Source organism: Crotalus tigris, unplaced genomic scaffold (genome assembly GCF_016545835.1).
Source record: "Crotalus tigris isolate CLP2741 ecotype Arizona unplaced genomic scaffold, ASM1654583v1 scf7180000024372.1857965, whole genome shotgun sequence".
Classification (NCBI taxonomy): Eukaryota; Metazoa; Chordata; class Lepidosauria; order Squamata; family Viperidae; genus Crotalus; species Crotalus tigris.
Window position 1 is genome coordinate 367,784 of NW_024100542.1, and position 13,577 is coordinate 381,360.

The 13,577-nt window shown below is 37.6% G+C and overlaps 1 protein-coding gene and 1 long non-coding RNA gene across 3 annotated transcripts in view; one reads left to right on the plus strand and one right to left on the minus strand.

Moving 5' to 3' along the window:
• LOC120301241 overlaps window positions 1–2,375 on the minus strand; it is a 31,364-nt gene extending 28,989 nt beyond the window's left edge. Inside the window, exon 1 of the long non-coding RNA XR_005554846.1 lies at window positions 2,297–2,375. This is a non-coding gene — a long non-coding RNA (uncharacterized LOC120301241). The remainder of the gene's footprint in view (window positions 1–2,296) is intronic.
• An 86-nt stretch (window positions 2,376–2,461) lies between these two features.
• Window positions 2,462–13,577, plus strand: part of KCNT2 (potassium sodium-activated channel subfamily T member 2) — a 210,559-nt gene continuing 199,443 nt past the window's right edge. For both annotated transcript variants that reach the window (XM_039328195.1, XM_039328196.1), the window contains exon 1: window positions 2,462–2,982. In XM_039328195.1, coding sequence (XP_039184129.1) covers window positions 2,888–2,982 — 95 coding nt within the window. In that variant the 5' untranslated portion in view covers window positions 2,462–2,887. The remainder of the gene's footprint in view (window positions 2,983–13,577) is intronic.

Below are 13,577 nucleotides of genomic sequence, written 5' to 3' on the forward strand. Positions count from 1 at the left end.
CTCCTTTTTAGCAGTTTTGTTTTTCTATTGGTTTTTAATGTGAGCCTACAGCTTAACTTTTTTTTTGGTGCTGCCTCTTGGATTCCTGAATTAGTCACTGAATTAGTTTTCTTGGTAATATTTTGCAAGAGGTTTGCCGTTGCCTCCTTCCTAGGGTGGAGAGTGACTGGTCCAAAGTCACCCAGCTGGCTTGGTGCCTCAGGCAGGACTAGTATTCCTGGTTTCTAACCTGATGCCTTAACTACTATACCAAACTAGACCTGGAATTTTATAAACTTATGGCTTAAAAAAACAGTGTGCTTTAAAGAAAAAAAATCCAATCCTACTTCTGTCAGCATATGAGCACAATTCTAAAGCAGCCTAAATTGGTGAAAGATGTTTTCTATCTCAGATACTATCTAAGCAGCAGCCGAGAAACTATGTTATGAAAGCATACCTAACTGGTCCCAACAATCTGGACAAAATTGCAATAGCATTAATAAGCCACTGAATCATATTAAAGGCAAACTGATATTATATGGATTAACCCTAGAATAATCAACTCCAATTTAATATGGCATGCATACATGATCTATCTAGTTCAGGGGTCTTCAAACTTGGCCCTTTTATGACTCATGGACTCCAACTCCCAGAATTCCTCAGCCAGTGTGCCTGACTGAGGAATTCTGGGAGTTGAAGTCCATGAGTCACAAAAGGGCTAGTCTGAAGACCCCTGGACTCTAGCTGCTTTGAAAATGTGCAAGCATCTGTTTAACCAGAGTGCTCTTCCTGTTTTTTTTTTTTGTTTTGTTTTGTTTTTTTGCTTTCTGGAGGGGGATTCACACTAGGTCCTGCAAAGCCTGATTATAGAAGGAAGTGAAAGTGGTTGGGAAATAGGTTCAAAAATTGTACTTCAACCTTTTTTCATTACAAATCCAATAGAAGTTGTGACAGCCACGCTTCCTGAAATCCTAGCCATTCAGTAACTAAATGATTTTTGAAGCCTTTGTTCCCCGACTACCATGGAACAGAAATACTTTCCAAAGCACTAAACTGCATCACTTAATATAAGAACACAGTGACAATTCATAGCATCATAGTACTTATTTATAAGGCTAATATGGCTGCCTCGCTTATGATTCTAGGCATTTATAATCCTTAAAAAAATGGTTAAAAACAGAAATAGTTTCTGGTACATATGCACATTTATGGAAATTATCAGAAAGATTTATTACAATGAGATCAATGTTAGTGTAATAAGTATGAACATCACCAGAGACTAGGTGCCTCTACAAAGTATTCTGACCACCTATCTATCCAAATAACAGATCTGAATACAACTTTTCCTCTTCAAACCAATTAGGATTCGAGGAACTAAGAAATCAGTTCCACTTCAAATTGCTATTAAGGGCGCAGAATGAAGTGTAGGTTGTAAACATCTGTACTTCCCAAAACGATTAGAAATGAGCCACATATTCTACTATACTAAACACTTTTTAAATTTAAGAAATTAATAGCTGCATGGCCCAGAGCCGGGATTTGCAACCAATCCAGTCTTCTCCATATACTGCTCAGCCACTGTCTCAGTTTGCTCACTAGAGGGCCGCACGGGGCCTATTGGGTGGTCCCCGAAGAGCCGTTCTCTTCCTCGCCTTCTCCTGAACGAAGAGCCACGCATAATTATTTGGCTGCTGAATCTTTACTCCGCTCAGTCTACAGTAGCCTTTCCCAAACTGGTGCCCTCAGGCATGTTCTGCACATCTTTCATCATCTTCAGCCATTGAGTCGGAGTGGTGGGAAAGGAGGTGTGTGTGTGTGTCTATATATACATACAATATATAGATATCTGTCTGTATATGTATATATTTTCGGGGCCCAAAATGGGGAAAGTTTCTCTAAAGGAGGAAGACGCAGCATGCGGACGTTACACGGAGCTAGAAATGAAACATTTTAAACTTAAGCCTCCGGAGGTTGTTTCAATGGGTCTTGTAAACCCAGAAACTCGGGTTAAGTTAACCGTACTTCAAGCTAAACCCGGATAAAACGTGTTGCGTCAACTATCGCCAATAGACCTTTCTACTGTCCCGTTCCCCCCCCCCCACGTGCATGTGTTGCAAAGCAGAAAAAGAGGGACACACAATTTGCTGTTTGAATACCTGGCTGCGAAAGCAACACTGCCTTTCTTATACAATGGAAACCGAAGCACTAAGCACAGTTCAGGACGGGCCACCTTACAGACGGCGCACCTGTCACTCAAGGGGCCACCTTACAGACGGCGCACCTGTCACTCAAAGGGCCACCTTATAGGCAGGCACACCTGTCACTTAGCTCTCCGGGTCATCTCCATTCACCCATCTGCGCCCCTTCTCCGGCCGGAGAGAGAACCCTTCTTCCAGCCACCGAATATTAATGAGGAAGAAAGGCTATTGGTGGAGAAGGCGAGGTTCCCGGTACGTCACCTTATTGTGCTCCTGAGGGCCAATCCCAATTGGCTGAGCTCTCAGCGGCAGCTCCAAACGACATTTGCATGGCTGGGGAAGGATGGCAAGAACAGCGGCAGGCAACCCTTTGTTGTCGATCCCGGCAGGCTGAGAGACCTGCGCGTGCATCTGGAGACGCTGGCTAGTTGGCTGCGGTGCGTGTGCGCGCGCCCCCTCCCTCCTCTGCCTCCTGTTGCGATAGAGGTTGCAAAGAAGGAAGGGGGAGAGCTTTTAAATAACTTTGCCAGCAGGTGCAACAGATTTTGCATGTTCACTTGTGCGAAAAGGCAAGAGAGCTTTAGTCGCATCGTAGCCTGGGTCCTCCTCTAAGCACGGGCTAAGTCTCGTTTTTTGATCCCCGGGTTATCCTGCTTCTTACTGCTGCTGCCGTTAGTACCCTGTGAGGAGTGTGCTTTTACCCTTTCAGGATGGTAGACCTGGAGAGTGAGGTTCCTCCGCTTCCTCCAAGATACAGGTTCCGGGATTTGCTGCTGGGAGATCAGGGATGGCAGAACGACGAGAGGTGAGTAGGCGAGGTGAAGCATTCGTGCAAAGAAAGATACAGAAAGGGGAGGGGGAAGTGATGATGCGTGTAGTATGGGGTGTTCCTAGAAATAAGGAACGTGTGGCTCTATTTTTTCTACATTGCAAGAGCTTCAGAAGGAGTATAATTCTGGAGTGCATGGATAATACATCCAGATACCTAACATTTGCACCTGTCTTGCCATAATATTCATACTGTATATGCCTAAGGATGAATTTTGGTAATTTAGGCATACTGTATATGCCTAAGGATGAATTTTGGTAATTTATTTCCTAACCTTTATGGATCCCCTTATTCTTCAGTCATTTGTACAAAAGGACAGGCTACTTCTACATATTTGTATCTGTTGTCAATTCATACATATGCCGCGGGTATTCATATGCCGCGGGTATTCATGTGCATAGAAGTATGTATGGCATGAATACACCTGAACAAATATGGTTTTGCCTATATAGTATGTATGTATGCAATTGCTACTAATATGGGTTTCTGTGAGTTAGCTCTCTTCTTCTCCACTATTCTTTATCTATCCAATGGCCATATCCTCTTATACCTCACTTTTTTTCTTGGGTGTTTCCTACTTCTCCACATGCTGTTATGTCTGAAGAGAGATTGATATTCACTAGTCCTTTAATTCTTGGAAAAGACCTCAATATCAGTTAAATTTCCTTCCTTTTTGAAGGAAAAGGTTAATCTGCTAGTAATGATTCTCTCCCTGTCTGTGTAGGTTTTCTGAAATGCACAAATGCATGCTGCTTTGGCATCACGTGTCCTTTCTCTGAAAAAAATAATGAACATTTATATAAGTAAGGCATTTCTAAAAAAATAAAGAGTCAGTTTTGGAAGCTTCTCTTAAACATGTTTGCATTCTTTCATTAGGCTCTGGTGATCTTCCAACCAGAGGCTGGAAATAAATATGGAGAAATTACATCTACTCAGCTTGTCAGTGATGAAGTATCAGGTCTTTCCTGACAAATCACTGGGATCATTGTACTACAGCTGCCTGATGGAGCTAAATAATGTCCAGCAATACTTTGTTCCATTTTGCTTTTTTATATTAATTAAATGGGCTGACATTCTGGGCTTATGGCTGAATCACTTTTACTGGTAAAAGTCGGAGCTACAATGTATATGCAACCTAATGTATTTTCCTTGAAATAAATATTGATTCCTTTTTGGTTCCAGCAAAAAAGATAAAGAACTGTCTTAAATTTTCTCACTGTGCTGCTAGGCTTAAACACATGCAGCCTTTTATATTATTTTAATAATATAGATTATTTGTACCTTTTATAGTGTATTTTAATACAGGTGTACATTAATATGTAATATAAAATATCCATGCACGTGTTTATTAGATATTGCATTAAATGTAGCTTATTCCAGGGTAAGTGTGTAAAGGATTGGATCTCGTGGAGAATTTATATCTCCATACAGTATGATATATTGATACATCTGTAGAATATCAATATTGTGAGGTGGGTCTTCTGGCCTTCCTTATTTTTTGACTTTAGGAAAATCATAATTATGTCAGACCTTTTTTCTGAATGTGTAGGTTATTGCATATTACTAGGAAATAGATATGCTAGGTTATTCTGAGCAAATTACAAAACTGAATGGTTGATTCTATGACATCTCAAGATTATCTAATGTTCGAGTGACACAAAGTGCCCCTACAACATGCTCTTTTCTGTTATATTCCTCATAATATCTGGCTGAACCCCACCATTGCCTTTCCTGTATGTGCTGGAGTATAAACATTGTCTCCTGTCATGATCAGGGTTCCAAATTAACAATCACTGTGTTGACGTCCTCCACCCCTCTAATAAGTGTGGCTAGTTCCAGTTTTCTTCCTCTCTTTGAAGTTGGAAGTGGCTTCTGAGCACATTTTAAGTCTAAGCTTTGAGCATAGAATTGTTTCTGCACATCTACAAATTTTGGTAATTATTTTTTTTAATTTTTAAAAAGTTATTTACATGTAGAAAAAAATGTAAAATATAAACTTAACTTTAAAAACTGATAGAAAACAAAAAGAAAAGGAGAAAAAAATAATAAAATCTGCCTTTGATTTGATCAGTAGTGACATATGGTACTATAGTAAAATCAAATGCAAAATATTAATGTAAAATATACAGTCTCTGCCAAAATATTACATCCTTTGATTAATAAAGAATATTGCCTTTTCCAAGATAGATAAATTACATATTTCCAAAAGCATTATTTCTATAATATTATTTTTCCAATTTCTCAATATGATTCTTTTAACAATCTCTATGCATGATGCAATCATATACACTCAGATTGCAAATATTGGTATATCCAAATTTCTTTTTCTGACATATTGGTATAATTATTTTATGTTTATTAAATTTATTTATCGCCTGTCTCACTAATAGGGTGACTCTGGGTGGATATATGTAATTCAAAATCACATTAACATCTTTAACATTTAAAGATTTTCCCAGAGTATAAATATCATATTTTAAAAAGTACTGGTTACATGACCATATCATATATAGATCTATGAACCCTCATTATTTTTTACATCTCCAGCTGTTGGTCATTCTTTCAAGAATTCTGGTAAACATAAATTTATGATTGTTTACTAAATCCAAGTAAAATTTTAATCCTCCTTGTGTCACTCATTGGTTGAGTTCATCCACTGTGTTGTGGTTTATTAGAAAGATGGTTAAGAATGGCTAAGCTTAACCATGTGAACCAGAGGGTTATATCAGACATTGAGTTTTTTTGGGAAGAGGAATAAATGAGATATATAACTATAGAAGCTCCTTAATTTCCTTTTTTATATTCAAATAGGAGACCTGAAGTGATAAAAAGCAAATTGCTATTAAAAAGAAAAATGCTAAGGGAGGCCACTTTGTTTTTTTCTTTCAATTTTGGTGTTGAATTACAGAAAGTGCACAAATGATTGTGGCTTTTAGTATCACTAAAAGTACTGGGAAATTAAAATAGTATAAAAACAATGTTTAAGGAGCATTTATTGATCATTTGGTTTAAATTATGATATATAACTATTAGCGACATATTATCATACACCATAATAGATTTATTAGGTGCTTTCAATTACTCAGTAGCTCACATCTTTTACAAAAATCAAAGTTGTTTATTATATAAAATGGATGTGTTCAGTTTGGTCAAGTTTTCTGTGATTTATATGAAACTTAAACATCGTTTTGAACTGTCTTACATTCAGTTGGTGAATCTTGTGATGATTGTATTTCTCTTAGAATCTTATTTCAGGCAAAACACAACTTCAGTTATTATTTTTTGTAATAAAATGCTTATGAAGTAACAACCAGGTAAGGATAATCTGAACTCAGTAAATGTCTTTAAGAAAAAGTTTTATACACGTGTTTGCTCACTGGCTGGGTTCCCATGCGATACCAAGTTATAATGTGCTTTGTCTGATTTGGCTTAGCATGATACATAAAACTATTTATCACTGCCAGATCATGACTTCAGCAAACTATGGTTAAAACCTGGTGTGCTTTTTCTCAAACCTTAAAGCTCACCAGTCCATAAAGAAGGGCAGTTGATATCCCCTGCCCTGAAAATATTCCCAGGCGAGGTAATAGCCCATATGCTATGAGTCTGAATCTGGTTATTACCCAATTGGATTTAATCCAAAACAACTTCCTAAGGAAGATGGGCTTCCTCCAGGGCATCTGCTTATTTAAGGATGGAGATTACTTTCCATCTCCATTAAAATACACTTTCCATTGTTGGGAATTATAAGAACCTACAGTAGAAAATCTTCAAGAATTCCTGCTTGCCAAAATCTATTTTTTCCATTACACAGTTGGGGATCAATTAACTAGATTTTGTCATCCATCTTATCAAGGTATTCCTTACCACTTTTGGGAGAATGTAGATCTTGGAATAGAAAAAAAAAAGTAAGATGTAAGTTTTTTTTTTTCAAAGGGATGATAGTAAAGATGCCGCTGCAGTACAATCATCTTGGTATCATCACTATAAACAACATTGAAGCCTCACCTAGTACTTGGTTAATATTACAGGTGTCTTACCGAGAAGGGCTTTTACATCCTTTGATCTGTAGCCAATGTCCTCCACGTATCTTGAAAGGAGATTTTGTAAATGCCCTCTCCATCCCCATTATTTATTATGTCCTCACTGCCCCATTTGCAGTCTGATTGTGGCCAAATAATGATGGTAGCGGAACTCAAGGTCTTGGAACTTGAACAAGTGAACTGTCTTCTTGCAAACAATGTTTCCAACTGTGAGCACTCAGGTTGTGACTTTTACTCTGCTGTTATTTAGAAAGAAATGCTTACATTCTTAGTTGTAGACTGGCTTTATCTTGTTTTGACCTTATATATAATACTCTATTTTGTAATTTTTCTATTCTACTGTTATTTTATTTTATAGTATGTTAAGTGTTATGATCTGTGGTTAGATAAACTTACTAATAAACTTACTAATCCATCTTGTTAGACATCCAGGTGCCAGCAGCTTTCTATGTTATTATTTCACTAAATTAGGTGTGTGATTTGTTTTAGCTAAAAATACCAGGTTATGTACTTTCCAAAATACATTTGCAAACCTCTTGGTCCCATAACATACTGAGATTCCCAAAAATTTTAAATTATTTGTACACATGTTTTAGACTCCTACTTTGAATAACACAAGTCCAATGAAATGAAATTTGGCAATTCTGTTCTTCTGTCTTGCATTTAATATTGCTGATCACACAAAGAGAGAGAGAGGAAAGGACTTTTTAAATATAAAATATGGAACCTGATTCTCCACCTCAGCAATTAATAGCATGCTGCTAACAGCATACCCTAAATTAAAGTTCATGTGGAAGTTTATGTATTCCTGGCTTTGGAAGAAGGACTCTGGTGTTTTTGTTACTGAGAACTGAGAACAGAATTGGAGAAATGTGGAAAGTATAACGTATTTTCTGAGTTGAAGACCATGTGATTGTTGAATTGTAGCACAGAAACATTTACCAAAAAGAACACCAACTATTGCCTCTTTGAATTATTGGTATTGTGTATATGGAAATGTTTGTCTTTGTTTGCTTGAAATATCTAGGGGGGGGGTTACAATGTAACACTATGGTGCTGCAATCAAACACTAAAGAGAAGAGCTGAAATCAGTGCAACTGCAATTTAAGTTAAGAATGAAAGATTGTTCATGGATATGAATTGCAAAAGTCTAAGCCAATTAGGAAATAACTTTTTGTTTTTGCTGTGATATTGCCATTTATGTGGATGGCTGGTATGTACATATTTTCATACATGATTGCTTTTAGGGAAAAATTGGTAACATTGCCATAGAAACTGTCAGCCCTCACTGATAGGAAATTTTTCTTCATTAAATATTTTCCAACGTTGTAATCCTTTGGGAAGCAGATAGCTCAGCTGTAGACTGATGTCTAACACTGATAAATGGTAAGTCACAAGTGTGTCACTGTCAGCAGTGAAGCCTTTTTGTACTTTTTCTAAAGGATTATATGATAGAGACTTGCTCCTGCCTGTGCTAAGAGAAAAACACTATACACACTTGCCCTCTTGTTCATGTTCATGCTTTGTTAGTCTTTCTCCTTTCACAGCTGTCCTTGTTTTGTAAAGTGCCATGCATGTTAATGATGCCAAATTAACAAATTAATTGACATCCCTCGATGTGCTAACATTTTTCTTAAAGCGCTAAGGTGATTCATGACTTGTTCATTTTACGAAGGAAACAGGGTTTGGCGAGCTGCTCGCTCTGTATTACCAGTGCTAGTCCCATTCAGGTTTTAAAAGAGATTGGCTATAGCTCAGGGTTTACAGTTTGAATAGATGGTGTTGGCATTGAAATTCTCTAGGATTCCATGGCTTGCGTTTTTGTTGGAACACTTTTTTCCCCCATTTTTCCTTCCATTTCTAATAACAAAAGCAAATTAAAAGGTGAGGTGGGCAATTCCTGGAGGTATTATTATAAGTGTACTTGTGACTTTAACCTCAGTACAAAATGGCACTTTTGTGTGGGGAGGTGGTAGAAGGAGCTGTTTAGAATATTGCCGTTGAAGTGAATGGGGTATGGCTGATAGAAATCAATTGGGATTCAGCCGAATTTGGCTAACATTTCCTTTCTGCCTGCCTGCCTGCCTGCCTCCCTTCTTTAGTACTATTTCTTTCAGCCTTGGTTTTTGGACACAGACACTGTAATGTAAACAAACCCCTGGTCGGGTGACTAGAATATTGGGAGATGCCACAGGCTGGGGAGAATCCAGAACTATATTAGGTGATTGGCTGCACTAGGTAACAGAGCAGCATGCAGAACAATGAAGTGGAGATTGATAAACTGTCATTCAGACTTGATGCAGAGTCTTAGCTGCCCTACAAGTGGTTCCTGACACTAGAGGCTTATTAGTAAGTCACTGTGTCAAGACTGCACTGGGTTAACAAAGAAAAGAAGTTTACCACTGTGAGAGGTTGTTTCCTTAGCCTCATGCCCAGAGAAAGGAACTTCATGGTTGTTTACACAATATGGGGCCTTTCCAGAAGCAATTTCCCCTGTGTGCTCTAGCTCAGAAAGCCACCACTAGTTCCATACTGAACATAAGATGACAGAATACAATACTCAAAGCCTTATATCAGGAATGTGCTACAAAAATTGTTTGGCAGAATTAAAGGTATATTACAGGAATTGTATTTACAGATATATACAAGGAATTGTGTAGTGCAGTTGTTTCTTGCCTAGTTTGAAGATGTTTGCAATGAAGACTTGCACTGAAGATGTATAGCCCTATATGCTAGATCAGACTAAGACCTGGTCACTGTGTTGTTTAAGACTACTTTTATTAGAACAACCATTGAAAAAGAACCTTGCAATGTGCTGAATATACTCCTCCTCCTTTCCCTTTTACCTTCATGTGAATGGGGGAAGCTGTCTGAGAAATTTTTGGAAACCACTTTTTTGGTATGCACTCAAGTCAGGTTGATTTGATCGTTGCCTTGGTAACATAGCTTCCCTCTGCTTGTCAAGGCCACCCTCCATATTCTCTACAGCTACATTAGCTAATAATAAACACATTGTCAGAATTTTGACTGGTCAGCTATTTTAAGGAAACTGATAGGAGAACCCCTGAAATCCCACATTAGTGAGATTCTATTGAGTTGAAAAAACGTCTTGCTAGCAGACTCTTCATCCAAAAATGCATATGGTTGAGAGAGAGAGAGAAAAAAAGAGATGGATTTTCAATGGTATAAATAAAAGTAACTATACCATAATGAAGCAATACAGATAGTTTAAGAAATCAGTTTATATGATTTCTAAATGTATTCTATTGTTGATGAAATACACTTAGAAATTGTATTTGAAAGATTATGGTAAATTTGAAAGAACACATTTTTCAGTTTATATTAATGCTTTAAATGAGCTTTAAACATTAGTTGTAACTCTTGAGTATAATCATTATTGTTTGTATTATATCTTTGAACTCCACATGTATATTTGTCACTTCTAATATCTGTTGTCCTATCCTGGGATTTCCTCCTAGAACAGTGTGCTCCAGCACACTGTGCCCTGGGATGCTGCTGCTTAGTAGACTTAATAAATCTAAGGTATAAATCTTGCAGAACTGGCAAAATTCCAGCCTAAAACAAGATTTATATGGGAATAATTCTCTTTGAGTAAAATGGGATTTAATGAACAGATTTAGTTGCAAAAATGGAGTTTACTACTAGATTATAAAATAAGCAACAACTTGCTGTATTGAGGTTGAGTCTGCCCTCCTCCTTTTCTACCTTTTGCTTTGCACTGATGGCTAAAAGAGTCTATAAATGGACAAAATGTTTCCTAAATGTTGCTATATTATATTACAGGAGCGATAAATGAATTACAGTACTTATAATAATAGTCAATAACCTGACTACTAGAGAATCTTTCTCTAGTAGTCAAACCTTTCAGAGATATTTCCTTACCCAGAGAAATAGAATGAGTATCGACAGGCAAAAAAAGCAGGGACTCCCAACTTCCTGCTGGCTTCCTCCGTTTCCTGTTGCTTGTAGGAAGCTGGCAGGGAGTATTAGTAATCACTTCTCCTTGGCTGATCTCCATAATATCCTGCTATTTTGCTGGGAGGAGGGATAACAAAGGGAGTTGTGACCCTGAGGAAAACGTTATCCCTGCTGTCCAACCTGACATATCCTCAAAGGTCCCATCCTCCAGCCAGCCTCACCTTAGCAGGCATCCAAGTTGCTCCCCCGTCTTTCCCTTGCCATCCACCACTCTTAAGAGATTATAAACAGCTTATCTGTCAGGCTTTGTCACCAGCAAATTGGGTGCACAGGCCAAAGGGAGGCGGGAAAGAGAGTGGGGATATGGTCTTCCCATCTTCCCTTGTACCATACAACAGATGGGTTTCTGGGAAATGTAGTTGGAAGGCAAATTTTTATTGCAATGAGAATCATGGTTCCTGGCATTCTGTGAATTAGCTCATTTGAGTTATCTTGGTTCAATAATTGTTTTCCTATACTTTCCAGTTTCACTCAATTGAAGGTTACCAGCAGACGTGAGAATTTTAGTAGTTTATAGAATTATAGGATATTACAGAGGTTACATGTTCTTGACATCTCCAACACATGCAAGAACAAATAAATACATATAGTTTTAAACTTAAGACCAGAATTGGAACTGGAAGTTTGTCATAAGTTCTGGCATGCATGGGTCATGTCCCATGACCATTTTTACAGCAGTCGTTGTCATGCAAATCATATGGTCTTAAATCTGAATCCATTTTCCTGAATGGACATTTTTTTTGCCAGAAACTGACAAATAAATGCCAGAAACACTAATCACAGTCATGTAACCATAGGATGCTTCAGCCAGTCTTAAATTTTAGCTGGTTGCCAAGCACCTGGAATGTGGCCAAGTGACCACCTGGAGCGAGAGGGGGCAGCACCACATTTTTAAAGCCAGAAGTGCTTTACGTAAAGCACCCTTTCCCAAGCTGTTGTAACTCTGAATGGTCATTAAATGTCTGTCTGTAAGCTGAGGATTACCTTTAATCTGTATATGTCATATACAAATACACATTTCAGATTCATGCAATAGGTTTGTCCACACTGACTGCTTAAATTTATGTACCTACACTCCCTTCCTCAAATACAAATATATACTAAAGAATTGTGTAAACAGCCTTTAACTACTTGGTGCTATTGCTAAGTATGCTCCATCTTGATTAGAAATGTTCATTATTTATTAGCTGTCAAGATAATATAAACTTCTCTGTTTACTTTTATTATGAAAAGGCTTTGAAGAATAAATGTCTGACTTTGTTTGGAGAAGCCTGGGTTTCCTTGGAAGCTCATGAGCATCGATCAATAGAATCAGCAACTTGGAAAGCAGAAGGAAAGCAGAAAGCATATTATATAAGTGGGATCCTCGGCAGCTTGCGACAGATGTCTTTTTCAGACTTTAAGTGTTTACTGCTCTCAGTGAGGGAAGTGTGCATTCATTCATTTATTCATTCAAAACCAATTCTGAGTGACATAAAATTTCCCCTGCCTAAGCCAGGATAAAAAGAAAAGAAATTGAGCTCACAAAATAACATCATAAAAATATGTATGTAAGAGCCAGGAATAAAATACATTTGATAAGTTACAATTAATTATTTCAGTAACTTGAGGAAAAAAGTACAGGTAGTCCTCGACTTACAATGACAATTGAGCCCAAAATTTGCATCGCTAAGCGAGACAGTTCTTAAGGGAGTTTTGCCCCTCTGTACGGCCTTTCTTGCCACAGTTGTTACGTGAATCAGTTCAGTTGTTAAGTTAGTAACACAGCTGTTAAGTGAATCTGGCTTCCTCATTGACTTTGCTTGTCAGAAAGATTGCAAAAAATGATTGCATGACACTGCAGCCATCATAAATACTGTAGGAACCAATTGCCAAGCATCTGAATTTTGATCACGTGACCCTGGGGATGCTGCAATAGTTGTGTGAAAAACGGCCACAAGTAACTTTTTTCAGTGCCGTTCCAACTTCAAATGGTCACTAAACAAATGGATGTAAGTCAATTACTACCTGTATGCAGACTCCAGGTCTTGTTTCAATAGCTATGTTTTAATAGTCTTTTAAATGCCCAAAAGGAAAGAGCTGATCAAACGACTCTGGGAGAATGCTGTTCTGTAGGAGATTCCCTTTCTCAAATATCCAGACTTTCTACATCTGAATGGATATTTTTATTTCTAAAAGCAATAGCAGAACTAGATTTCTAAAGGAAAAAAAATATTTGCAATTGATATTCAGTGCCAGAATTATGTGTCTTCTGCACCATTCATTCAGCATGAGTCTTGACAGATACAAATTACATTGTTGCATTGTCTAAGAGCTTTGAAAATCCTATTTTGTCAGAGTGCCTTCAAAAAGTGAACTAACATTTAGAAACAAGCATTCAGAACAATATAACCAAGAGTTTGTTTGTTTGTTTTTAAAATTGCTGGGAATCATCACAGTTGAATTTATCTTATGGATATAAAGTTGCAAGAGTACCAAGCAGATATTCTTCTATATTTTTTTTCTGATTCTAATTCAATTTGATGAAAG